Source organism: Strix aluco, chromosome 15, assembly GCF_031877795.1.
Source record: "Strix aluco isolate bStrAlu1 chromosome 15, bStrAlu1.hap1, whole genome shotgun sequence".
Taxonomy (NCBI): Eukaryota; Metazoa; Chordata; class Aves; order Strigiformes; family Strigidae; genus Strix; species Strix aluco.
Genome location: NC_133945.1, coordinates 9,547,322 through 9,572,192, shown reverse-complemented (window position 1 = coordinate 9,572,192; position 24,871 = coordinate 9,547,322). Strand labels below are relative to the sequence as shown.

Sequence of the window (24,871 nt, the reverse complement as noted above, 5' to 3'; positions counted from 1 at the left end):
GTTTAGGTGCTTTGTCTTTAACTTGCGTTTATCCTGGGTGTACTTCTTTTATAACTACTCGTATTCTTTCTTTTTAATAAGGGGGGGGAGGGAATCTCCCACGAAACTTTTCCCTTTACGGAAGGCGGGACTGAAACAATACCCGATGCATTGTTTAAATGTAAAACCTTCAGCGCTGGGTTTTGGTTGGGTTTGTTGGGGTTTTTTTTTTTGGTGGGTTTTTTTTTTTTTTTTTTGGTACGGTTTTATTGCCGCCGCGGCTGCTGTTGTGATAGCGCTTTCCCTCTTGTGTTTACAGCTTCTGTAAGGGAGAGACGCTCAGAGGAAGAACCAGGATCCCTGGGCTGCATAAACAAGGAAAGCAGGAGTCCATCTAAGCAAAGCTGGAAGGATTTCACCTTGTTGCTGTTTGTTTCGGGAGATTTTCCCTTCCCCCGCCCCGGACACTATCCAGCTCAGGATTTGTTTCGTTGCTGCGTCCACAGCCGGTCAGAAGAAAAGCGCTTTACATGTTAGAGGTGATTTTTTGTCGTGGTCTCCCTGCAAGAAAGAGATCAGCACCAATCTTCGAGGAGGAGGGAGATATGATCAACTGAGGTTTTCCCTACCTCCGGCTGAACGTGAGAGTTCAAGTGACATCGCCGCTGGCCTGTGGCTGACTGACTGCACAGCAAGCTGGAATCACAGCCAGAGCTGCTCAATTTACCTGCTCGAGGACCCTTCAAATCCTTCTATTGACGGTAGAGATTTGTATCCAAAGGAAAATCGGATTAATATAAACTATGCAGAGCTTTGCAGGGATATCTGGAGACTACCCTGTCTGCATGGCTAATCTTGAAATTGTCTGAAATAAATCCTTAGCGCAAGGAATAGCGAGATACTTTCAATTAGGTATTTTTTTTTCCTTGGCGCTTTTTTTTTTTTTTTTTTTTTCCCCTCTTCCACGAGAATTTAACACTTCTATCGCAAGGTAAAGGAGAATGGGACACATGCTGGAAAACTCACCACGCTTTACAAAAATCACAGGGGTAACAGTTTCCATCATTGTTGTGGTATGAAAGGTACTCTTTGGATTGTCTGCTGGTGGCTAAGATGGATCAGTCTCTCTCTGTTTCTGTTAGCGATGTGCTGAAGGATCCGGATTTACTGAAATACTGACGCCAATAAACTTACTCCCTCTCTGTTGAAGGCATTGGATGTGACAGTGCAGAGAAACATGTGTTTCACATTTCTGACTGGTTGTTTTGGTGCAATCAATACCTCCACAAGAAACATTGACTTAGGTGGCGATTATCATACCGGGAGGCACAGGGAGTGCTGCTTTCGGGTTGCAGGCAAAGTGAGCACAAATCAAAGAGTCCGCCGTGCCTGGGAAGTGGGGGCTTCGGTTCCCCCCAAACTCCGGGGCAAAGGCAGCGGGCGATGGTCCCAACCCACCACAGAGAGCCCGGCCTCGGGGTGCGGAATGAGCAGTGACCAAAGCGCTGTCAGGAGGGGCAGGCAGCCGGATCGGATGGGGATCAGTGAGGCAATAACTGTTGAAAGAAAGGTGGATCGCGAAATTATTGCCCGAAGGAATAGCAGGCGAGGTGGAATGATGATAAAGTTAAACTTCTGTTTCATCTTCTGTCGGGGATGGTGGGCGTTTCTGTTGCTTCAGCTCCACATGTTGCAAGCACTGGCACAAGGTAGGGCTAGAGACATTTTTGTTTATAGAAATGCTGCATCTGCCTTCTAAGAGGAAGGGAGTCTCGCTCGGGTACAGAAAAACCCTTTTACTTTATCCTTATCAGAGGTAAACTGCAGAATTCGCGCTGAGCTGATTTCATGTAGGAATGGTCGTTTCTTACACACAATCGTTTCTTTATGGAACAGGGATTTGCAAACTGTACCTACACGTTTCTTTCCCTTTCTCGTCCTATCCTTCCCCTATCCCAACCTCCCACAGAAAATCAAAAGCCCCATCGAGACCAAACCTCCCTTTTTTATTTACTTAAATACGTCTGTACATTTCTGTTCTTTTAGGCAGCAAAAGAGTTAACTGCTGGTTGTGTGTGTGTGTGTGTGTTTAAAAACACTGTGTGCTGAGATAAGTTATGAGGAGAAGGGGAGTCATAAATCCGCCGACTAGAACTAAATCAGGCATGTAAAAGGAATTCTTTAAACATATGAGTACTATTCTATGTGAACCCCGGTTCGAGCATTGTTCATTTCTTTTGGATTGCCAAGTAACATTTACCCGAGACAAAAACTGCAATTGATTCGTATCTGAGCATTTCCACATCAGAGATCCTTGCAGTCAAATGAGTCACTTGTAAACGAAGGGTCAGAGTCGACCAATAGACTTTAAATATCAAGTGTCAGTCACTTTGCATGTAAATTCCCTTCTCAAAAAATTGCCAAATGTAGCCTATTTCTTAATAATCCTTTGACAGAGTAAACAATAAATGGCAGGCAGAAGCATTACAGTTGGCTGCGCCAAATGACATGCTGAACAAATGCAGCTTTCACTTTCTTTGCTGGGTTGAGTTTTATTGCTGTGTGCATTGTCTGACTGAAGTGGTATGTGTTGGACAATGCAGAACTGTACCGTGTGGGACGAGGAGTTAGTTATTAAAAGCGGAAGTTAATACCCTATGAAGGGGAAGGGTCTTTGTGTTTTAGTTCTTTGTTTTCAAGTATTTCATAGGGAACAACAGTGCATTCAGTTTTCATAACTGGATGGGCTTGTGTGCTGAGGAAGAGGGGTTATAAACCACGTCTGCTGAGGTTTACTACTGCATCCTCAGAAAGTTTGGAGCCGCAGGATATAGAAGAGTTTTAATCTAGTGTTTAATAATGGACTCCACCCTCATAAACCTTTTTCAGTGCTTTGTTTATGCTGTCATTGCTATTCCCAAACTACTTATGCTGAGGCCTGCAAGCCCCAACAGGGTATTGTTATTCTGAAACAAGACATACCTGAAATAATTCTCTCTGCAAATTAAAATTCACATCACTTTTTTTTTTTTTTTTTTTTTTTTTTTAGATTTTGGTAGTTGTGTTGTGGATAGATGCCAACATGATGCTTTGTTTTGGACGACAGATGCTGATGATTCTTGATGTTTACTTAAAAATGCAAAAAATTTTTCGTATAAGGCAGTTTTCCGTGCCAATGATTCAGGAATCAATCTAGATGCCATGTAAAACAGTTTTCTGTGGTTTACTAGTAAACTAACCATTTTATTGGATTAAAAAGTGAATTGAAACTTTTGTATAGCACATATGCTATTGAAAATTTTTTTAGTACTATTTCAGATTACTAAGCATTTGCAGTAGTATCAGTTTTATGTAATATATATCTCAGGGAGTTAGGTAGTGTTTACAAACTATCCTGAAGAGAAGTCCTATCACCAAGTTAGTTTTACCCATCACTATTTAAGAGGGGGAGGGGAAGCAAAGAGAATAAGATAGATTATTTCTGAGAAATATTGGTGTAGATAAAGGTATGGAGTTTAGAAGACATTAAACAATGAAAGATAAAACAATTATATAATGCGGAAACAAAATATGTGTTTATTTTTATATAATGCAGAAAACGCAAATTACAGTTAGTGCTCTAAAAATTCTTTGACACGTAAACCAGCGTGGAAGTCTTAATGCAGAGTGCTTCTATTAGGTGTTCACAAAATTTGTATTCATTTATAACTTACGGTTCTTTTTGCACTCTGAATTCTAATGGATTCTAATACATTCATCATTTTTATGCAAAAATTTACTTTAGAGAGAAGATGACAGTTTTTATAAAAGTCCTTCATGAAAATGGAAATTCTGCTACAGCCATAGAAAGTTTTTAATGGAATGATGTGGTCATATGCATGAGAGAATTACATGACTCCAATCTTTTTATGTGATACAAAAATGAACATTCTAAATATATGGGCCATGTCTATTTTGAATGAATCATAATACTATCCTATAACTAGCTAATGTTTCTATAATAACTATTTCAGCATTAAAGAAATGAGAAATATTTCAGGCATACTGAAATGCAGTTTCTTAGTTCATAGGAAACTGATTAGATAAACTTGTTGAGATTAAGTGTCTTATACTGTAAGGTGAAAGGAAGAAAAGGTTTTCAGCTGCAACAGGTTGGTTGAGTATTCTCTAGACTTGAATGATCATCCATGTAAAAGCAGATCTAGAGGTGAACTGTAGATAAAACTACTTGTAAATTCATTTTGTACTTGGCTCTTCAGCTTTTCCATCTGCTGGTAGTTTTGTTACATAATTAGATATAACGATTTATGTTATTTCTTTTTCCTTTTCAAAGCGAATATAATTATTGCAAAACATACAGTGGATTATTGTACTGAATAATAACCTTAGCATTGTTAGTGCAGATCTCCTCATTACGGGAGTAATTTTCTGGGTGGAAGAAACATAGAGATGACAGAGGTTGTGGCCTGTCCCCTGAACACAGCCCGGACTGGTACTGCCACCTCTGTAATGGCCGCAGGTCTACACAGGAGCCGGTTCAGACTATGTGGGAGTCTCACCCGGCTTGTTACATTGGCCCATCTGTGAATGAATGGGAAGCTTGGCAGAAAAATTAACCTCTAAGAGTCTGAAAACTGTTGCACATTTCTTTGTTTACTCAGTTCCTCATGCCTGCTAGCCTGTGCCACGCGCCTCCTTTCATGGCGTTTTTGTCAACTTTGAGTACTCAGTGCTAGTTAGCCTCAAGTCATTGTGTGTCGTCAAATAGTGATGAGGTGCTAATTGATAATCACTGTAATTATCAAATTAGAATTTGCAAGGTGATGGTAGAAGTGAGTCATTTCGACACAGTACCTAACTGCTGTACTTAGGAGAACATTATCCTGCAGTGACCTCTAGCTCAGTGGTCCAGCATGCCTGGGCATAGTCCTGTTGAGTACATAGAGCTTGTTACAGGAGTGGAATTTATTAGCTTGGTATGAGATTAACTGATGCCTACTGAGGTACAAAATGTTTACTAAAATACTAGAATATTTGTATGGAAATGGAAAAATTCTACTTACTTAAATAGGTTGGAAGTTGCTAGAGGCTGCTCTACATGCATCTTAATGGATTTAACTACCTTCCCAATGTCTTACTTTTGTTGAAGAGTGAAAAAATACTTAAAAAATATACTTCTTCGGATTGATGGTTGTTGTTCAGAATGATTTTAAAATAGATAAAAGCAGTGCAAAGCTTTAAGCTTCTCCAGCAGGAGATGGATATCCTTAAATATTAAGAAAAGGAAGCTTGTCTGATTCTTCTTAGTTTTACAGCAATGGAAGTGTAATCTTTTTATGCTACTTGATCAAATCTGTAATTCAGAATTCTACACATACCTGAATGTGCATTTAAGATGATATTGATATCTATTACGCTTTGACAGAAGCTGTGACATGGAAGATAGAAGAAAATGTTTCTGGGGCCCAACTTTTAAAATTTGAATATTTGATCTGGTATAACTTATAAATATGCTAAGTGTAGGAAGCGTTTTCAAGCAATTCTCAAACTACATTAGATGTAGAGATGATAAGTAACTTGCATAGAGTATTTAGCTGTTGAAAGGACAGAGAGATGGTTAAATGTGAGGGCAATACTTACTGGAGAGTGAAAAGCATTCTGAATTAAATGTGGAATGATGCATTTCTAATTCAAAAAATTCTGTTACTGTTTATTGGAAACTCATTAATTTTTATTGATTTACCTCTTGTGTTCCCTTTCTTTAGATGAACATTTTAAGTATGTGCTAGTTTTTAAACAGGTGAATTCTTTGTGTATATAATTATAATAATTAAAAAATTGATTTGGAGGAGTAGATACAAGCCTAGTCTAAATAGAGATGGAGTGGAGAGAGTTGGCTTTTTCTGTGGCCATATCATGCAACTTCTAACTCTCTCTAGTGTGGTAAACCTACATTTGGTTTATATGCTTATGTTTTGCTGAAAAATGACTTATTCTCAAGACTTCTCAAAGCAAGTTCAAAGAGTATACGTATCTTAATATTTTAAGTACAGTGTTTCAGATAGTTTCTTGAGAGTGCAGTGTAATAGAGGTGAAGGAAGACCATGTGTAATAAGTGTTTATCAACACTGGGTTTATGATTTACCAGAGGATGCTTAGACCAGGAACGACCGGAGAGAGAGGTTGTGGCAGTTAAGCTGTGTGACTTTCACATCACTTAAGAAGCATGGAAGGGAATGTGAGTCCATGGCTCATAGTCCTTGAAAGGTTGTTCTGGAAGGTTCTGTCATCTCTGTGCATAGTCATATATTTTGAATAACAAAGACAAATATTGGCTAGTATTTTAAAGATTGTCTGATTAAACAAACAATAGAAATTTTAATAAAAAATCTTTAAGTGAGGAAGCTGTTAAGTGAAGGCTTGGGCTTTTGTATGTCTCGGAGGGATTTTTTTTTTGTTGTTTTAATGTTCTTACCAGCACATACATACAAATCTTGAATGCACTCTTGATTCAAATAAAAGATTTTCATGCATTATAGCAACTTTTTATACAGCTTTACCTGAACATCACATTCTGAATGGACTAGTTATTTGGTTCACTTGGACCTTTTTGCTGTGATGAATCTGTGGGCAGAATATTCCTCATGGACCAAAATCTTATTCATGCTGAATTCATTGCAGAAATAGACCTTTTTTCTTCCCTCTGCATATGTACATACATAATATGTATTTAAATAGTTTTTAAGAAACAGATTGATGATTTGTTGATCTTTTCAAAATTGTGTTTTCTTGAAGTTACATAAACTAGAATAATTTTTATAAGATTTGTGCAGAGATTAGAAAATGCCAGAACTAAGGCAGCTCGTGCATCTTTAATCTGAATTCTTTATGCATGTGCATCATGATTAAGTTTAAACTGATACATATTTCACTGTCTATGTTAGTTAGAATTAAGACAATACTGCTCACTGATCAGTTCTTCAGTTTTTTGTTTTCTTGTCAGTGCTTGGCTCCATCTTTCATTTACCAAATTTTTTAAATTTAGCACAGGAAGACTTTTGTGTGGACTAAAGGAAGAACTGTTAGCAGCTATAGCATGGCATTGGATTAGACTGCTGACAGTTATTACAGCTGGAAAGCAGGTGATTGGTGAGACTTGACTTCTATTTCTGACTATCGAGTGAGTATTTTCTAGTGAATAAAGACTCTTCGCTTCATGTGCCTCAAAGATGACCCTTCACCACCCGTATAGCTCATGCAGAATAAAAATATAACTCCATGAAAGATCTCTTTCTGAAGAAGTTGGGGTTTCTGGAGTTATTTCTGCCTGTGCTGATGTTGGTCTTGTTACAGACCATTTCAGACAATTTCATAATTTTCATTCCCTAGAACTCTTCTGATAAGTGGCCTCACATGTAGCCTAGTTAAATTTATTAAATCGGAGATGTGTAGTAGTTAGCATGCTTTCTTATGGAAAGTGTATTGTTTTCTCAGTTTATTGGTTATAAATAGGTGTTAAATAGATGTGATGAATTTTTTTTTTTTTTTTCATGTATGTAAAACTTTCCTATTACTTTATGGACATGGTCTTTGAAAAGTCACAGCCCTGGAACTTCCAATAGGTTCTATAGGAATTAGTTCATGTGGCATTTGCAGGTTTGAGTTCAAGGGGTTATGTGGCTGAGGAGGGAAGAACATTTTATTTTAATGTGCGTACTAAATTACTTTTAAACATATATGACTGGTTTTGTAAGATCTCTTCATTATACAAATTCTTGGCTTCTAGACATACATGTTATTTGTATACTGTCTCTTAAGCATTAATATTTTTGGTTTACTAAGAGTTGTTTTTTGTTCTGCCCTTGCTATAAACAATAATAAATCTATTACTAGAATATATACTAGTCTGTTGCTAATCATATGTTTTATCTGTGAAATGCCCTTGAGGTGTAATACAAACTGTACCCTCGCTAATATGAACAATGTAGATCTAGGCTTTTTAAGAGAAGTGTTTTTAAAGTTAATTTCCAGCTGTTTAGCTCCCTGAACTAGCTCAAACCGGGGTCGCACAAGCCTCAGGGACAATGCAAAAGAGGTGATGGGAATGCATGGCCAGGGGGCATGACCCTGGCAGCTATCACTAAGATCAGTTTAAATTGTTACAGAGTTTCCAGTCACTTCTCACAAACGCGTGGAGGCCGCTGTTCCTGGGTAGAAAATAGAAAGGTTAGTGCCTTTAAAAGGGTGATTTAGAAGATTTAACTTTGGATTTCCTCTCTGAAACACCCTTTATGTTGAGTTTCGGCCCCGTTAGATGAAGTCTTCCTAACCTAAGCTTGTAGGGTAAGTGCTAAAGTTAGGTAATATGAATATTCCCATCAATCCCCTATATCTCAATTCTCAAGACCGATAATGGGAAAAATATTTTTTTCTAAACCCAAGAAACTTTGTAACTTAAGTTGCAAATTCCACAGTTGTTACTTTTTAACGTTTGTATCTAATAGGCGGATTCAGTAAGTAAAAACGGTGGTATGAGCTTCAACAACTCTGATGAAAGGAAGTCTTTTAACACCACTTTATGTAAAATGTGGAATTGGATTGTACAATCTTATGTCACACCATCCAGATAACTTTTGAAGTGTCATTTTTGATAAACGATAAAGCATTTGCAGTTTTTAAGCAGATAACTTGAATCTTTAATCCTGTTTTTCACATTTCCATGCTCTATTGCGGCAGCCTGTAAGAGAAAGTTGAATCTGGTAGATAAATCATTGTCCCTTAGGTCTCTTTAAACCACTTTATGGTCTTTCAAGCCATAAGCCATATATTTTTCTAATAAACTCCTAGGTCTAACAAGTTATCTAAAAAATAATTTGTTGGGTATAGCCCTCTTGGACCAGAAAGTAGAGAATAATGATACATAGCTCCAGTACATATTGCCAAAATGGTCCCACATTGATTCCAGACTGAAATTGATGTTTGTAACTCATTATTACATAAAGAATCAGAAGATCTGGTAGACACTGCTTTCATCCTTAGATTCATATTTTTCTAACTTTGTGTATGTGGCTTTGATATGTGTTTTTGACATTGAGTTCATAGGAAATCTACTCGGTAGCAATGCTACGTTTTAAGGGGAGGTACTAAGAAAATAGTGTAACTATAATGCAAATATTTCAAATGTTTAGGCATTTAGAAAAAATGCATTTTCTTATACTGGTACTGTTTGCTCACCTAACATATGTGTTAAATACAGTCTCAGTACAACACAGTCATTGCTATCTTCCTTGCACATTGGGGAATAGCTCTTATTTCTTGCCTGTCAAGATGTTCAAAGGACATTCATGACTAAGCACTTCTGAAATAACTAAATGGTATGTGGTGATTGGAAGGAAATATATGGTGCTATGCCATATTTGCAGTACAAAGATAACACATGTATCATAGCATGGAACACATGGCAAGTGACACACTGCTGTAGTATTGAAGTGGGTGGGAGGAGGTAAGGGGGATTCTCTGGCGTATTTCAAAATGTGAGTACTGATTAGTGTAATTTTAAGTCCTCTTGAATCTGTGCATGTAGAAGTACAACTAACTTTTCTTGCAGATTGTTCAGGACTGTTTTCTTTCCTTCAGTATCAAGAGATTGAATAAAATCAGATTCTAACCTATCATGCTAACGTAACATTTGCAAAACAGCACCCTGGTGCTTTCTTCCCTGCTGTCCCTGCTATTTAGGAGAAACTCTTTGTCCATGAACAAATAAGTCCTTTAAAGTTTTCAAGCACTCCTTTTTTTTTTTTTTTTTTTTTTCCTCCCCTACAATGTATAAAAAAACCTTTTACAGTAGCCTAGCTGATAATGCACTGGAAATACCGTTGTCCCACGACGAAGACTGTCTCATTGTTCGCATGTATGCCCATCTGTGTGTCTCTCTGTTGTCTTCTATTTGCTTTATCTTTTTGTCCTAGGTTGATAGAACCTCTATCACAATGTGCTTCTGGCCTCTGATTATTGCTCCTACATGCTATTGTAATACAAATAATGCCTACTGCTAGTAAAAGACTGAGGTGATAGTTTAAAACCCCTGATTCTACATGTGAAATGTAGAACAGATTCCTTAGTTATCCTCTAACTGGATACAGCATAGCTTTTCTAGGACACTTGTATTACCTGAAGCAGGGCTTTTTTTGTGTTGGAAGACCTTGTTCACAACAGATAATCAGAAAGATTGTTTAATGGTAGATTATCCCAGTCATTGTTTTTCAAAAATGCTAGATAAGACTGAGGCAAGAGATCAGGAATAGTAACTCCCATGTTTACCTTTTGCTATTTCTATTGCCATGAAAAAGTTAGATTTGTTTTTGAAGAGGGAGTAACTGAAGTTCTTCAAACACCAGACTTTAAGGTAAATGCTATGAAATAACTTTCCATTTTCCTTTAGAATATTTTTTAAACAAATATATCTAGTTACTTCTTTATCATGAGCAACATTGGTCATGTCTTAAATGTAGAAAAATATGTGGATTACTGTTAAATTAATTTCCTGCCTTGGGATGTGCAACCATAACTTTTAAAATAACTTATTTTAAAAAGAAAATAAAGTTATTTCTGGTTTTCTTAAACATTTTTTTTTTTAAACTTCTGTGCTATCTTCTCTCTTGGAACCAGTGTGCAAGATTCTTGGCTTTTAAGAACTATCGAGAGGTTTGTGGGGTTTTTTTCTTCTGGAAAAGAATACATACTTTGCATAGTAACTTCCTGAAATTTTTTAGACTGATAGAAGGTGCTTCCAATTCACAGAGCATAATCCTGTTAGTGGTTGTTATCTATACAACAAGGCTAAAATATCACTTTTAAGCATTTTTGTTCACAGAAATGGGGAAATAGGTTAATTGATTCCACCTTAATTCAATTAAGAAAATAGGCTGGTGATGCTATTGTTTAATGAAGTCATCAGCAGAAAAATTTCAGGTGACTGAGGATAGATCTCCCATTTATCCACAAGTTTGAAGTAGCAATGGATAACAGAACAAGGTAGATTTCATACCTGTGTATTTTGAAAACGTATCTGAAGTCATTTATGTAGTACCTAGCATCTTTATTTCAAGTTCTTCCATACTAGTATTGATAGCAATCTTCCTCAGATTTAATTATTTTCATTATATATGATTTATTATTAGCATTGAGTCAAATATTTATGCATATTTTTCTGAATCTTCAGTTGAGAATTCTGAGTTAATGACAGTCATGTCAAACTCAAAAGTTCTAAGTGCTGGTAATTCAACGTTACATTCACTATGTAAATGTATCATAATTAAAATGATGCCTTGTCAATCCCATTCAGGTTTCTCATGAGTATAATTTTCAGCTTTTGTATACTGGATATAGCTATGGCTTGTGCTACCCAAAACTTGAACAGACATATTTATGGCATACTGATGTCAATAAAAATCTGCAATGTTAACTGTTGTACCTGTTAAAATTTGAAGAGTAAATATCTTATTGATTCTCTTACAGAAACCCAGGTAAGAGCTAAACCTTAAATTTTTGATATTTTGAAATTGTTGAGCTTCACTATAAAAAAAATTAGTGAAGCAACCCATAAGAAAATATAAATGACTCTGCAATTGGACCATCCTAATCTCATGGACAGAGATGGATACTTTTAATCTGTAACAAAGCAGATTGGGAGCTTGATGTCTGCAGAATAGCTTTCACCAACAAATGTGCTATCACTTTCACCCTAAATGCTCTTTGAACTTTTTTGAATTTATTTTATACATTTGACATTATGCTGAATACATCTGGTTTAATATGTCCTTTCTATAGGCAATTTCTTCTGTAAGTTGGCAGTCAGTGAGAAGAGACAGACACAACTAAAACACAGGCAAATGAAACTAAAATTTGTCAGCAGAGGAAGCTGAAGGCAGATAGAGCTTTTAAAATTACCTCAGGAACAGTGGTGGCTTCCCCTAAATGGCTGAGTCTTAATGGGCTCAACGGAGGAAGGATATTCTTTGGTTCAGGTTCTACTCTAAGTAGGATTGTATTTTCATTGCCCTTTAAATTGTTAGTTTCATTGTGATAGTTAATAAATCAAGGATTAAATCAAAGATCAGTAAGTAGGAGTTGTTTTTCTGTACTTACAAATGACAAAATACAAAAGCTTTCACCCATTGGCAAATACAATAATAAAGGGAAGTGATTTATCAGTATGAATTGGTGGCAGGTGAATTAGGAGACAGTATTTTTAATCTTCTAATTTTATTCTGTGGCTCAGTTACACCAGTGCCAGCATAAACTCATCAGTTTGGGAAGAACCTCTCCCCTAGGGTGTATTCTGATCTCAGCTGAAGTTACATCCCCAGAAGTTTTCAATCATCATGTGGTAGGGCAGCTGGGTAATAACAAAAAGCTTAGCTCCTCTTGATCACTCTGCTGACTTTGCAGACAAAAGAGTAACTGTCAGTTTGTGCTTGTGCAGTGTGTTCAGAAAGAGTTATGAGGTTAATAAATGATCAGTGATATTATTTAATATCTGTCCTGATGGTTTAATACAAATGAAGTGAAAGCTTTCACATTGCAAGTATAAAAAAAAGTGCTGAGTATTTTTGGATTTCAACACTTAAATGTGAACAAATGTTCTCACATATAAGAACAATTCTTACAAGAATTCTTAGTGTTCTAAATATCTTTCTTTAGAGTGGCTGGACATTATAAATACTGATAACTCAGTTTTTGTGCAAATGTTCACTATAGTGGAGTAAGCATTAGCTGTCACTTTATTAGAATTAATGACATAACTACTCATGTTTACTTGAAATTCATTGCAGCATGAAGTGATTAGGCATTGGTGCTTTGGTAAATTATGGCATATTGCACATTTTTTATAACCAATTAGCGAGTGTTGGTATTGGGTACGTGCAATGCATCTAGTTGTCACTCACACTTGAGTTGAATTTAATTAACATCCATATCTGTGTGTTTGCCAGAAGAGTTCTGTTGGGACTATTAACATGTGACAAAGGCAGTGGATATTATCTAACTCGGGAAAGAAAGAAAATGTTTGCTATTGTTTGTTTTATTACAAGACCAGATATAGTGCTGTTGTAAGGACGTGACCGCCTTGACTGAAAGAGCTGCCAAAACCAGTACTAGAGTTGCCAGATACGGGTTTCTCATAATTCAGTCAAATCTTATATTCTGTGTGAAAGACAAATGTTGATTTCATACATATTTGCAGCTCTCAGTCACTTTTCCAAACATCCAACAGTTTCAGCTGCCTTGAAGTTCTGGAAAAGCGGCTACATGCTGAATAAACTGTGTGCATGTATGCTTGGTCAGATGCTGCATCAAGGCAAATAAAACACAAGAATTAGGTATTCACGTAGTAAGCTGACAAGTAGAATGTACTGTACGTATGAAGAACTGTCCATAGTGATTGATATACCGGGGATTTTTGAAGCCTTCAGCGTGTTCAGGCCCTCTGAAGTCCTATTACTGATGCTGGTTGGAAGTTCTACTTTTCTGGTTTTTATAGACAAAGTATTACATGTACATAGAAAGAAGTTTTAAATGAACATATTATTATTAGGCATATTAGTGCTTTGCATAATTATATTTTCCAAAATTACGTTTTAATGCTTCTGCCCCATTTTAACAAATTCTTTTTTAACAGGTTATTTTAAACAAAAATGTTTCTGTCATTTAGCATTGAGTTAAATAATTGCACCCTTACAGTGTTCAGAACAGTGACCCTCAGGGTGCAGTTCAAGAAGGAAAATATTGTTCTAGCAATAATTTCCACTCTTAGTTCCTTCTCCCCTACTCATGTTCCTTCACCTGCTACTCTAAATTCTGCTGGCAGAGGCAATGGGGTGATAAAGCAAATTAAAAAAAAAAAAAAGAGGAGGTAAACTACAGAAATATTATGAATAGTGCCCAGCCTTAACTAAGGCCATCTAACAACATCTCAGTTTTTAAAACACTCATTTTGGAGGTCTTCTCCTTCCTTTTGTGAGGTTTACTTACTCCTATTTCACAGAAATTTATCAAAATTAATTTTAAAATTCTTCTGATATTTTAAGTGTTTGAGTTTTAAAAAACTCATCCTGCTATGTGCAGTCAATCCAGGTTTAAATATATAAACCTTTCAGACTTTTTTCCCCCACAAAATTATCTGGCTATTTATTTACTTTATATTAGAGAAAAAATGGAATATATTTTAACAACATTAGCTTCACATTTGCTGTTATACACAATATTCTTTTATAATCTTTCTTAGTTGTCTGAAACTATGTGAAAACAATGATATTGAAATAATTATCTAAAATGTTGTGAACTTAATAAACATTAAGATGCTGTTCTTAAGCCAAATGACATAAAACAAGGTGGAATATTTCTTTTTGTTTCAGATAGAGACATTAATCTAGTGTTATGTGTGATGCTGTAATTTACTGGAGGGGGGGTATAAAACTAATATTTGTGATTTAAATGCATCTATTGCTGAATTCCAGATTTCTAAGCATAATTCGTGTTTATGACTGCATCTAAATGTAGTTTCATTTTGTACCTTGTATATTGACTGAGAAAAATTATATGAAATTGCATGATTTTAAACAGAGATCTCAAATCACATAAATCTGCATTGTGAAATGTAATCATGTTGGAGTCGAAACACTTGTGGTTATTCAATTACTTAGCACTGTGTGTGCAGCAGTTCTGTCAGAAACAGAGTTCGGATCTTTCAGATGTACATTCTCTAAGAAACAGCTAAAGGCAACAGGTTTCAAGCTCTTTGAAACCTTCGCTCTTTAAGTCCTTGGTAAAGGATGGTCTATCATCACTGTTGGTCATTTATTCAGTGTGCTTTTAAATTTGTGGGGGGAAAAAAATGAAGTGCGTTATTGCATATGTAGCACAAAAAGGTCTTTTTTTCCTTATATAGTACACATCTATACTTTAGAACTTGCAAAAGGTGTTAGGCTAATTACAATGAATCCTTTTGGTAGGAGGAAATTAATGATCATCTAAACTAATATCATAAAAATGAAGGTCGAGATTTGTATGGCTTGGTTGAACACGGTAACTAATGTAATTTTCCTAACATAATAATGGGATGTGTAAAAGTTGGTGATTTTAATTTTAGCCTATATTCAGTAGAGCTTGTATGTTAAAAACATTCTCTGACATGATGATTTTCACTTTAAAATGTTTTGAAGGATTATAAGCTTTAAACATTTTTGTTGCTATTTATAAAATTCTTAGTTTTTCTTTAGGCATTTAAAAGCTGCAGTTGTGTTGGGATGGTTTTACAACTTTTTTGGTAGAGGAATTAATGTATACAGTAGGGTTTATTAATAAGTATTACTGAAGTTATACAGATTAATTCCAATGAAGTTCTTCCATGTCCGTGTGTGAATTGCTCTTCTCTTCTTACTGTCATTCTGATCTATTTTTTTTGCACTAAGTAAATGTGAGGGATTTTGTGTGTGAAAAAGGATGCGCTTCAGCAGGTTTCAGGAACAGAAAAATTAGTCTATCCACTCGCACAGATTGGTAATGGAAGTAATAACCTTTCCAGGTAAAAAGTCAGTTCAAATGTAAGGATTTTATGATGCAAATACTCGTCTTTTGGGATATATAGTTTTCATAGCAGCTCATAGTGAAGTCAAGGAGTCCTGTGTTTCAGCTTTGTGGGTTGGTTTGGGTTTTTTTGGTTGTTTTTTTTCTTTTTTTGGGGGGGGGAGTATTATTTGGGTTTTTCTAATGTTGTATTTTGGCTCTATATGAGAGACTTAAGAAAATAAACAGAATCAGGTTGTTGAGGAGATCAAAACAATGAAAAGTTTTTAAACAATGAAAGGTTTTTTAAACAGAAATTTTGTTTGAACCAGGAAAAGACAAGACATAGGACTGTATCTTTGTGCGTAGAGTAAGCAAAAAAAAAAAAATTGTTACATTTTGACCAATGTTGCTTAGCAGGGTGCACAGAGCAGTTCGATGACTTACCAAGTTAATAAAAGACAGCCATAACCTTCAGTCTTCTACTGGAGCATGTGTAAAGCTATTTAATAAAATGAGGTATTTTTTCCAAGTCTTAAGTTTTAAATGTAGTTGATTACAAAGGGATTCTAGACAGAAAGAGTAATACTGAATTGTGAGTTGCATTTTACTGTACTTGGCTATTCCAGATGTGTGTAGATGCCCCATCATAAGAACGCAGTATTTATCCTAAACATTGTCCTTTCCTTTCACTAGATCCAAAGGAAAGATATGTGTTCTCAGTAACTCAAATATTTAGATTTATCCTGCTTTTAGGTGTTTCGCAGTCAAAAAAAAAAATGCAAGTAAGTTAAGCAAAAGGATTTTCTCTAATTGCCAAGATTTTAAAAATCACCGATAGAATTCAAGATACCTTGTTTCCTTATGTAACTTCCTCCTTTCTGTAGAAACTCTCTCTATAAAAACCAGCATTCCATATTCCTTGAGCTTTCCCTTACCCCTGCTCCTTTTTTTGCCTGCCTTTGGTTGGGGTTTTTTTGGTGGTGGTGGTTTTTTTTTTTCTTGGTTTTGGGTTGTGGGTGGGGTTTTTTTGTTGTTGGTTTTTTGGTTTGGTGTGGTTTATTTTGGTTGTGGGTTGGGTTTTTTTTTTTTTACGTTTTTGTAGCTAGTGCAGGAAGTTTTATTAGCAGAAAAGATGTTCTGTGTGAGAGACAACAGAGATACCGCATAAATGGCTTTTTCCACACTGGAAGATGAAGGATCTTTCTTGAGTTCTTATCTATAAATTCCTGATACTGTCCATCTGGGCAGAGAATAGAATACATATCTCACAAACTGTAAGTTACAGGGGAAAAAATGTTCAATAGGAAAAACAGCTAAAAGCTGCTGCCTCTTGCAGAAGGTTTTCTTAGAGCAACAACCTCTGGGGACTCCAGAGGGATAGAGCTCTGCTGTAATCCTGAGGCCTGTGCAGTTATGTCTCTCTGAACCTTCAGTGTCTCAGGTTCCAGTTGTCTGACCTGTTTATCAAAATGAACATTGAACCTTTGGGTTTGCATGTAAGCCACAAGTTTCTGTACATCAAACAACAATTAGTGTTGTGATACTTAAGTACGACACATTCCATCACTTTTTTGAAAAGGTATTTACTTACCAAGTATCATCTCCTGGATCCCCTCTGATCTGTGTTTACAAGACTGGAGATAGGTGAGAAGAGTTTTGATTACTGTGATTAGAGTAGCAGAGGAACCCTTTGTCATTTATCTTCTTTAGTGTCTTGATGGCTATTTGACCATCTTGCATCCTATTTCTCTTCATGCATCATCCACAGAATTGTTTATTAAGTTCTGAACAATTAACCTATGCAAACTCTTTCAGGCCAAAATAATCTGAGCAAGTGCTGGTGAAGCACTTGCACAATATCAATATTGCATTGATATTGCAAATATTCATTCATTCACTTTTTGTATCTATTTGACAATATGACACAATTTAAGGGAAGAAAAATACATTTTAATAAGCGTATTTCTGTATTACTGAACAGCTATTTAGGGAAATTACAGAACTTTCTTATCTATGAATAGTAGGTTGAAAGAACTGTGCAACAAAAATACTCCTGTAGCTGTACTGCTTACTTCTTGGAAACTACCCGATTAATTCTATTGCAGATTATTAGTAGTGCATCATAAAGTGTGTATGAAGACAAGATTCCTCTCAGTCTTACTAAAGAAAATTATAAAGACCAGAACCAAACCTTTGAGGATGGTTGATCAGAGTTTACTAGAGACTTTATTATATTGGCTAGTTCAAATGGCAATGTTAATAATACAAAAATCTGCTACTCACAGCTTTGGACTCTTAAAATGAATGCCACAGTAATGGGAAAAATCAGCCTCATCATCAGAAGGAATTTTATAATTTTTTGGGGTATTTAATTATTGGGGTATATATAATATATATATAATTTGGGGGTATTTTAATTATTAATCTAAAGCTATTTTTAGTCAGTTTTCACATTTTGAAAACCTTGTTAGAGAACTGTAACTATTTTTTGTGAGGATTCCTGTATAACAAATTATGGTGCGACTAGGCAAAATATATATTTAACTAGCATACACTTTCATATAGGCAAGCTATTTTGATATTGACTTTAAATTAAGTCAGCTACATTATATATTATGACCAAAGGCAATATAGCAAAATACACGTGGAATATGTTGAAGTACGTGTTAGTCCATCAACTTTGTAGAGAACCATGTCTCTTCGAGGTAGACAAGTATTATTCTGACTTTATCGCTGCTTTGAGAGTTAATGACCATAATAAAGGCAAGTATAGCTTCTTAATTAGCCATTAGTTTTGTTTTTAATAATACTTTAATTTGCACATTGGTCTTCTGCTGAAAACACATGCTTTTAATTGTTCACCTTCAATTAGCAGTACTTTTTAAATTTTTTTAAATGGGGTTTTAAGAAGTTTAATAAGTTTGTTTAAATGAATTAAGATACCCAATTAGAAATGTGCAGAAGTAGGCTTGTGTCAAAAATACTGGATTTTAGTTAGAAACTTAGAGTTATATGTTCAGTTCTTGTCCTACATGGTTTTCAGTTTGGAATGTTTTGAGCCATTATGACTGTTACCAAATTGACTGACTTCTCTGTCTTATGTTGGACGAAATGGATTATTCTTTAGACTCTAACATTACAGTTTGAAAGGATAAATTATTGATTGGTGACATTTTGCACAATATCAGATGTTTCTCTAAGATCTTTCCTACAGGATGAAATTTAATTTCCTTGATCTTGTAAAAGTAAAGTAGAAAAGCATACTTTAACTTGATTTGGAAAAAAAAGCTTTTACAAATAAATATTTTTTTCATATTTGCATTACTTAAAATGCATTTTTTGTCTTATAAATATGCTAATCTTTAAGCTGCTTCTGGTATGACATATGGTATATAATTTTGTTTCAGTTCTTTGACATCAACCTAGTTACTGTTACATAAAAATGTACAATTGGCAGGGAAAATTAGTATGTTCAGTGGCATGATACTTACAAGACTTTTGAGGAGTATCCGGGATATTCATCTGTATTATAAGTAGACAGCTGTTTGAAAAGGACTTGTAGATTCTGTTAATTGTATGTTTGTTCCTTTTCAGACAGCACTTCTTCTGGGCCTCTTTGGTCTAATAGAAAAAAAGCGGATAAATACTTGCAAATAAAAGAGCAAAGCTCAGTTAAACATATGTTTATATTTTAAATAGTTTTATATTACAAAAAGAATATTTAACTTAGAAGTAATTAAGATTATTTTCTTAGGAGGATGAAGCAGTTTCAAGAAAGAAAAAAAAATCACAAAACAAGTTTAAAAGTTTGATTGGAATTGTTCCTTAATCTATCAATCAAGGCTTAGCCACATGTAAGCACAATATTGTCTTAGGAAATGAGCAAAATTTAAATGAAATATTCAAATCTTGTAGGTTTTTACTAATATAGAGCCAATGAATAAAAAACTTGAACTAAATGAACTAAATAAGCTTCAGGAAAAAAGGTAATTTTGACACCATGCTGCTGTTTACATGGAAGGAGATTTGTCTTTTTTTTTTTTCCTTTTTCGAACTTTAGTATATTCTGTCGATCTACCTCTGTTCCCCGTTTTACAGGGCTATGCAGAGTTAACTTTCTAAATTGAAAAGCTATCTCAGGTAACTTGGAATAATCTAGTAGAAATAGTGCAGAGCTTAATGCAGGTACACTCGGTTAAAGTGGGAAGTTCCATGATCTTGTCCCTACCCTCAGGATCATGTGTACAATTTAAAATAGAAGAAAAAAATTACAAACAATATTAGGGGCAGGCATAGGAACCCAAGGCTCCTCCTTCAAGAATTTCCTGCTCAGTATGCTAGAGTCAGGATCCCTCTTGTCTGTGTGTTTGTGCTTTTTCCCTTTCATTTTTGACCACTGGCCATTCTCTGTTCCTAAGCATGTACAAGGAAGAGCTTCAACTGGATAATGGAAAATACTTCCAGCCTTGTCCTGTGACCTCGTGTCATAGGCACTTTTCAGGGACTGGGATATAAGAATTTCAGATTTGAATTCCTTGTGCTGAGGGACATGACTGAACTCACATTTCGTATCCTGGAGAGAAAGATACTGGGTCTTTGGAAAAAGCAGTGGGACTAGTTTTCTGTGCCGAGAGACAATTGCAGAATCTAATAGCACACCTATGCTGGTAAACAAAATGGACCAGGCCTGTTTTCTGCACTGAAGCCATTTGACATGATGCATAGAATATGATATATATAATACAATATAATCCATATATTCTTCTACCTAACAAAAGAAGGTGGGTACATCCAATCTGTATGTTGGAAATAGCCCCTGGTAGACATACTACACAGAAAGCATGTCCAAGCACGGTGTGGGAGACTAATAACTAGTGTATCACCAGAACCATGCCTAGGACTCTGCTAACAGCGTGTTAGTATGGATGATCAAAGCACAATGCCGGTGTATTTATTGTTAGTAAATGCGTAGCTTTGAGTCAAGAAGGATTTTTAGGCATTTGTGTATATAAGCAGATGATTCAGCATAGTAGATGTGAATTTGAGTCTTGGAGAAGTAGGTTCTCAAACCTACCCTTTGTTAACTGTTAGCTCCAGATAACCTTACATCCAACATTTTCTACTCCTTGTTGATAGTGGCTACTGAGAATCTCAAGTGCCCAGTTCTTCTCAACTGACACCGAAGCTGGATTTGTGAATTAAACTGCCTAAAGCAGATGTCAAAAAGTTAGGTATAACATATACCCATTTGTTAGATCTTAAATGTTAGAATATGTTAAAAATAGTTGCTTTTATTGTTAGGTGCTTTCTGTTCAAATTAGAAGCAATTAAGTATTGTTACATGGATATGTCTGCCTTTTCTTACAACTGTTTTCTCAATCTTAGCAACAAGAGAGATACTTGCTAAGCCAGGGAAAGACAACTATAGGTGGTTTGAATTGACTTTTGGTGTTAAAGGGTTCTTTGCTAGAAATTGATAATGAAGAACATTTCCAAGAGTTAATTCATTATTCTTGGTTTTGGAAGGTTGGTTTGATTATCATTTCCATTTAGCTAAGTTCCATCCCGAAATCATTGAGCAATGATTCCATACAATTTGATTAAAACTAATGAAATGAACACTCTGTTTATAGGCCAAATTCAGTATGGTACTTCAGCAAAAGCTTAATTTCAACTACATGAAAAGTGATATTATTGATAAGTCAAGCATGCTTTATCTTACTGAAGTTGGATCATCATTTGTATAAAAAAACCTCCCAATCATTTGAGGTCTTTCATAATGAAAAGTTTCTATAAATTATTCTTAGTAAATGGAAAACATCCTATTAGTCTTGCTTGGCTTTGTTTGCTCTAGACCTTTTTTTTTTTTAGATTTTGAGTAGTGTGTAGAATTTCTTGTACTTCTGGGCCATTAGTTTAATATTTATGCAAAAACTGGCAGGAACATTACTGAAGTTTTATCACATGTTTTGGCTCTATAGTCAGGCAGTCCTTTTTGTACTAACGTTTCTAGTCTCATTTTATTTTAACACAAAGTGCCATGCATTTAGTAAGATACAAGCTTCAGCTAATCAGGATTAGCAACTATCTAGAGTAATAGACTGTGAAGGTGTAGCTATGGTTCACCTGTCAACTTTGCCACTCTCAAGGTACATGAAGATCTGGTGTGCTACCTGTCAGGGTCTTGAGGCTAGGTCTTAATTTCCCTGACCACCCTCACCAGACCCCTTCACCCACACCCTCTACCCCTGGGCCCAGCAGCTCTGTTTAAACTCAGGGCTGAGTGTTTAGTCCTTGCCTGAGCTCTGTTATAGGCCTGTCTGCCTCCTGCCCTGCCTCCTGGATAGACCTTAGGCCTGTGGGGTAGGTGGCTTCTCTCCTAGATGGGCCCCTTGGATGTGCCTTATAATTTGTGTCCAGTGCTGTCTCTTTACCCATTTCTTTTTTGCTTCTGGCTGGTCTACGCTGGGTGTCACTGTCTCGTGTCTTGCCTGGGACTGTCAGTGGATTACATTACCAGCACCTTCCTCTGCCTGACGTGTTCAAGAGCTGTGCGGAGGGAACCCCCTGGGTGGGGGTCACGCTTGGCTCCTGGTTTGCTCTCCCTTGGGAACAGCCAGCCCTGACTACTGCTTGACACTGCTACACCTTCAGTACCCTGTTCTGGGATGAGCACTGTGGTGAAGAGACTTTCTTAGCATTGGTAGCCAACGCTCTTATTCTTGCCCTTTTTCATCAGTGGCAGGAACAGCAAACACAGCGCTCTGGCTCAGATACAGTTTCCTGGTACCAGCACACCTTTCCATCTCCTCACGCCTGCTTCTGCGCCCCTTGCCTGTCAGCCCATCTCACCTACTTGTCTTGTTGAAATCGCACTCTTCCTGGCTAACTCTTCTCAACCACCACCATAAGGCTGTGAGCTTTTGATGATCATCTGCTGCTTTGTGACTGAATTAAATATGCTTAATTTTGAATGTGTTTTTAAAAGATAAATTAACTAAAATACAATGATGCAGATGCTGCAATTCACTGACTCAAAGAGAAGAAAAAAGCACAGGGGCTGGAAGGGGATTCAAAGGTTCAACAGCATATTCTCCTGGGCTACGGCAGGATCAATCATACCAACACAATTCCTGACAGATATTTATTTAACCTGTTTCCTAAGCACATCAGTAAGGAAGATTCCAGAGATTCCATTGTCAGCCTGTTCTCTATTTAACTGAGCTGTAAAGACAGAATTTGCTTGAGTTCAGAGTCTAATTGCTTTTGCTGCTACCACTACTCCAGATTGCTAAAGTAGATGGTATTTCAGACACCTGCTATACATAATCCTTTTCTGTTTCATGGTTTTGATGAGCCTATGCTTCCTGCATTGAAATTTGAAGAGAACTGAACTGCGCTATCTTTTGTTAGTGAAGTAAACAAATATCCAAACTGTGTCCTCAATAGATTGCTCAGCCAAGTCTTGGGAAACAACTTGGAAAGTCATAAGAGTGCTGGGGAAGAGTTAGCAATTAGGACCTTCATTAAAAAAACTCCAAAACCACCAACAAAAACCCCCCAACTTTCCGCACGCACTTGCACTGTTGCAGCCTTCAGTCAGAGGTGGTGGTGAAGTTTTATGCTCCCTTCAGGCTTGATTCTTTTCAGTCTGATATGTTCTCAGTATATTCTTGTGTTTTAGTCCAGTCACCTTTCAGGGATATCTAATCAGAATCCTTTAGTTCTTAAGTTTACTAAGTATGAGACACACCCCAGCACCCCCCCCCCCACTAAACCTTAGGGCTACTCAGCTGGGGAGGAAACACAGGTAATTTATTCCGTAAGGTAAAACTGAGATGTGAAATTCCAGTTTTCAGAGCCTGAAATCTAGCTTCATTCTCCTTGCTTCATAGTAGTTGAATTAAGCATTGCCTGAATGCTTGCAGGCCAGTGATAAAGTAAATATATTGAAGTGTAGAGAATGTAGGAGATTTCAGTGTTTAGTAAAATATTATGTGCAGCTCAAGTAAAATTACATTGTTTTGTTACCTTGACTTGTAGATTTTGGTGGTTTTTTGTGTGGTTTTTTTTTTTTTCTTTTTCAAGGAAATGCTAAAGATATTTAATTTGGAAAAAGGCTGTTTGGATGTGTTTATCTGCAGGGAGGAGGAGTAATTTGTATTGGAGGAGGAAAAAAGATATCAGAGTGGGGTTTAAAAAAATGAAATGGAGCAAAAGAGAAGAGCAGAAGTGTAGTCGTTTAGAATGGGATGGGATTTTTTTGTTGCTGTTGTTAAATAGAAAGCTGTTTGGAGAAGGACTGGAGCCGGCATTTCAGGAGAAGCCAGAAGGTCACAGACCCAAGGTGAGAAGTCTGACATCCTAAATGCTTGAGAACACTCAAGAGTGGGAGAAAAGTGCCCAGGAACTGACAAATGGAGGAGAATTGTTTGCTTACATGTTCGTATCTCGTGCACTTTGAAAAGAGGGACTTCTTTTAAACTGGGAAGTTATTTTGTGCTTCAGTTCCCAGCTCTTCTAGAGTTGGTAATATCGGGATGGGTACGTGTCCGGAGCTCCGGAGGAGAACCGTGTTCAAGGGTCGGCCGCTCCTGGCAGGGCTGCACCCTCTGGGGGGTGACGGGGCTCCGTCACCCGCAGGGTTCTGCTGGAGGTACCGGAAAGCGCTGACCTGGCCGGAGGAAAACGGCCGGTGCTGGAGCTGCGGGAAGCCCGAGGGGTGTACGAGGGGTGTAGGAGCCGCACGCCGGCAGGCAGGACCCGCCGGGCGCCCAAGGGGGAGCCCCCGTGGCCGCCGGGCGCGCGCGGGACGCAGGAGGCGCGGGCGGGCTGACACCGCCGCCTCAGCGCCTCGGGCCGGCCAGCAGAGGGCGCCAGAGCGCAAGGCGGGCGGCGGCTGCGCCGGGGCGGGAGCGCGAGCGCGGCCCGAGCGGCGGGAACGGCGTGAGCGGGCTGAGGGACCCTTCCATCTCCCTTCAGTAACCGCCTCTGGGCTAGTCCGTCATCGCTGGCACCGCGCTGGAAGGGACTAGCGGCTGGTGTGGTCCAGCCCGAGTGACCGCAGCATCCTTTCATGTACTTACAGAAGAATGTTTTGGTTAATAACTATGTGCAGTAAAAATGAGGCTATGTGTGTTTAAAGTTAGGAGGATGAACGGTTTCATGTAGTTTATGTATATTACTTTTACGAGTAAGAACTTAAAATCTGAAAGAGATCTCTCTTTTCAGTTGTGAAATTGATTTTTTTTCTGCCTTCATGAGCAGTATAGACTAACCCAACAAATAATACAAGATTATCATAATCTATTTGATTTTTGTC

At 37.0% G+C, this 24,871-nt stretch overlaps 1 protein-coding gene across 3 annotated transcripts in view; it reads left to right on the top strand.

Annotated features, from left to right (window-relative positions):
* The first annotated feature begins 953 nt into the window (after positions 1–953).
* Positions 954–24,871, top strand: part of SDK1 (sidekick cell adhesion molecule 1) — a 416,682-nt gene continuing 392,764 nt past the window's right edge. For all 3 annotated transcript variants that reach the window (XM_074840972.1, XM_074840973.1, XM_074840971.1), the window contains exon 1: positions 954–1,688. In XM_074840972.1, the coding sequence (XP_074697073.1) occupies positions 1,217–1,688 (472 nt within the window). In that variant the 5' untranslated portion in view covers positions 954–1,216. The remainder of the gene's footprint in view (positions 1,689–24,871) is intronic.